This window comes from Morone saxatilis, unplaced genomic scaffold (genome assembly GCF_004916995.1).
Source record: "Morone saxatilis isolate NCDOM2014 unplaced genomic scaffold, NCSU_SB_2.0 Contig12, whole genome shotgun sequence".
NCBI lineage: Eukaryota > Metazoa > Chordata > Actinopteri > Moronidae > Morone > Morone saxatilis.
Window position 1 is genome coordinate 24,350,309 of NW_023339674.1, and position 653 is coordinate 24,350,961.

At 45.2% G+C, this 653-nt stretch overlaps 1 protein-coding gene across 2 annotated transcripts in view; it reads left to right on the plus strand.

The window, feature by feature from the left end:
* The window catches only part of btbd8 (BTB domain containing 8), a 28,202-nt gene that overhangs the window by 14,148 nt on the left and 13,401 nt on the right, over positions 1-653 (plus strand). For both annotated transcript variants that reach the window (XM_035653233.1, XM_035653234.1), the window contains exon 11: positions 464-646. In XM_035653233.1, coding sequence (XP_035509126.1) covers positions 464-646 — 183 coding nt within the window. The remainder of the gene's footprint in view (positions 1-463; positions 647-653) is intronic.

Sequence of the window (653 nt, forward strand, 5' to 3'; positions counted from 1 at the left end):
TCAGCCATGCTGTATTCATGTAATTGCACAAATATCATCAACCCATTCTCCAGTGTTTTTTCCACAGGAAGGAAAGTCAAACATGATCTAATCAAAGATGACCTTTATTAAATTCTCAGTTATTAAAGAGAGACTAATTTAGGAATATGATGTGGATGTGGACAGAGTGCTGGGGAGTGCGCCGGCCTCGTAATTGATAATTTAATCTCGAGTCTGTCTTTCATCACTACAAAGGAGGTGGTGCGCATTCTGTGAGTAAAGCAAGACAAATTGTTAACTCTTGGCAAGTACTGACATTCAGAGCTGGCCAAGAACCATTACACAATTTGGGGACTCCCTCCCTGATCAATAGGTCTTGGGCAGGAATAAAAGAGTGCTTTTTATGTGGGATTGTCTTCATTTGACTTTATTTTGTGTTCTCACTTAGAGAGAGTGTCTTTAGCTGATAGATGTTTCCATTCAGACTGTGCAGAACGCAGTAACCATGCTCTGTGGCACTGAGCAGTTGATTGGCAGTCTCCCAGAAGTCAAGTGGGCCCAGCAGGTGAGGAGCCTCGCCACAGAGCTGCAGGAGGAGAGTCTCGGCGTCATTGTCCAGCATCTCCCCAGAGTCATCCGCACTCAGGCCTTCCAGGAACTTTGCAGGGTAAGGC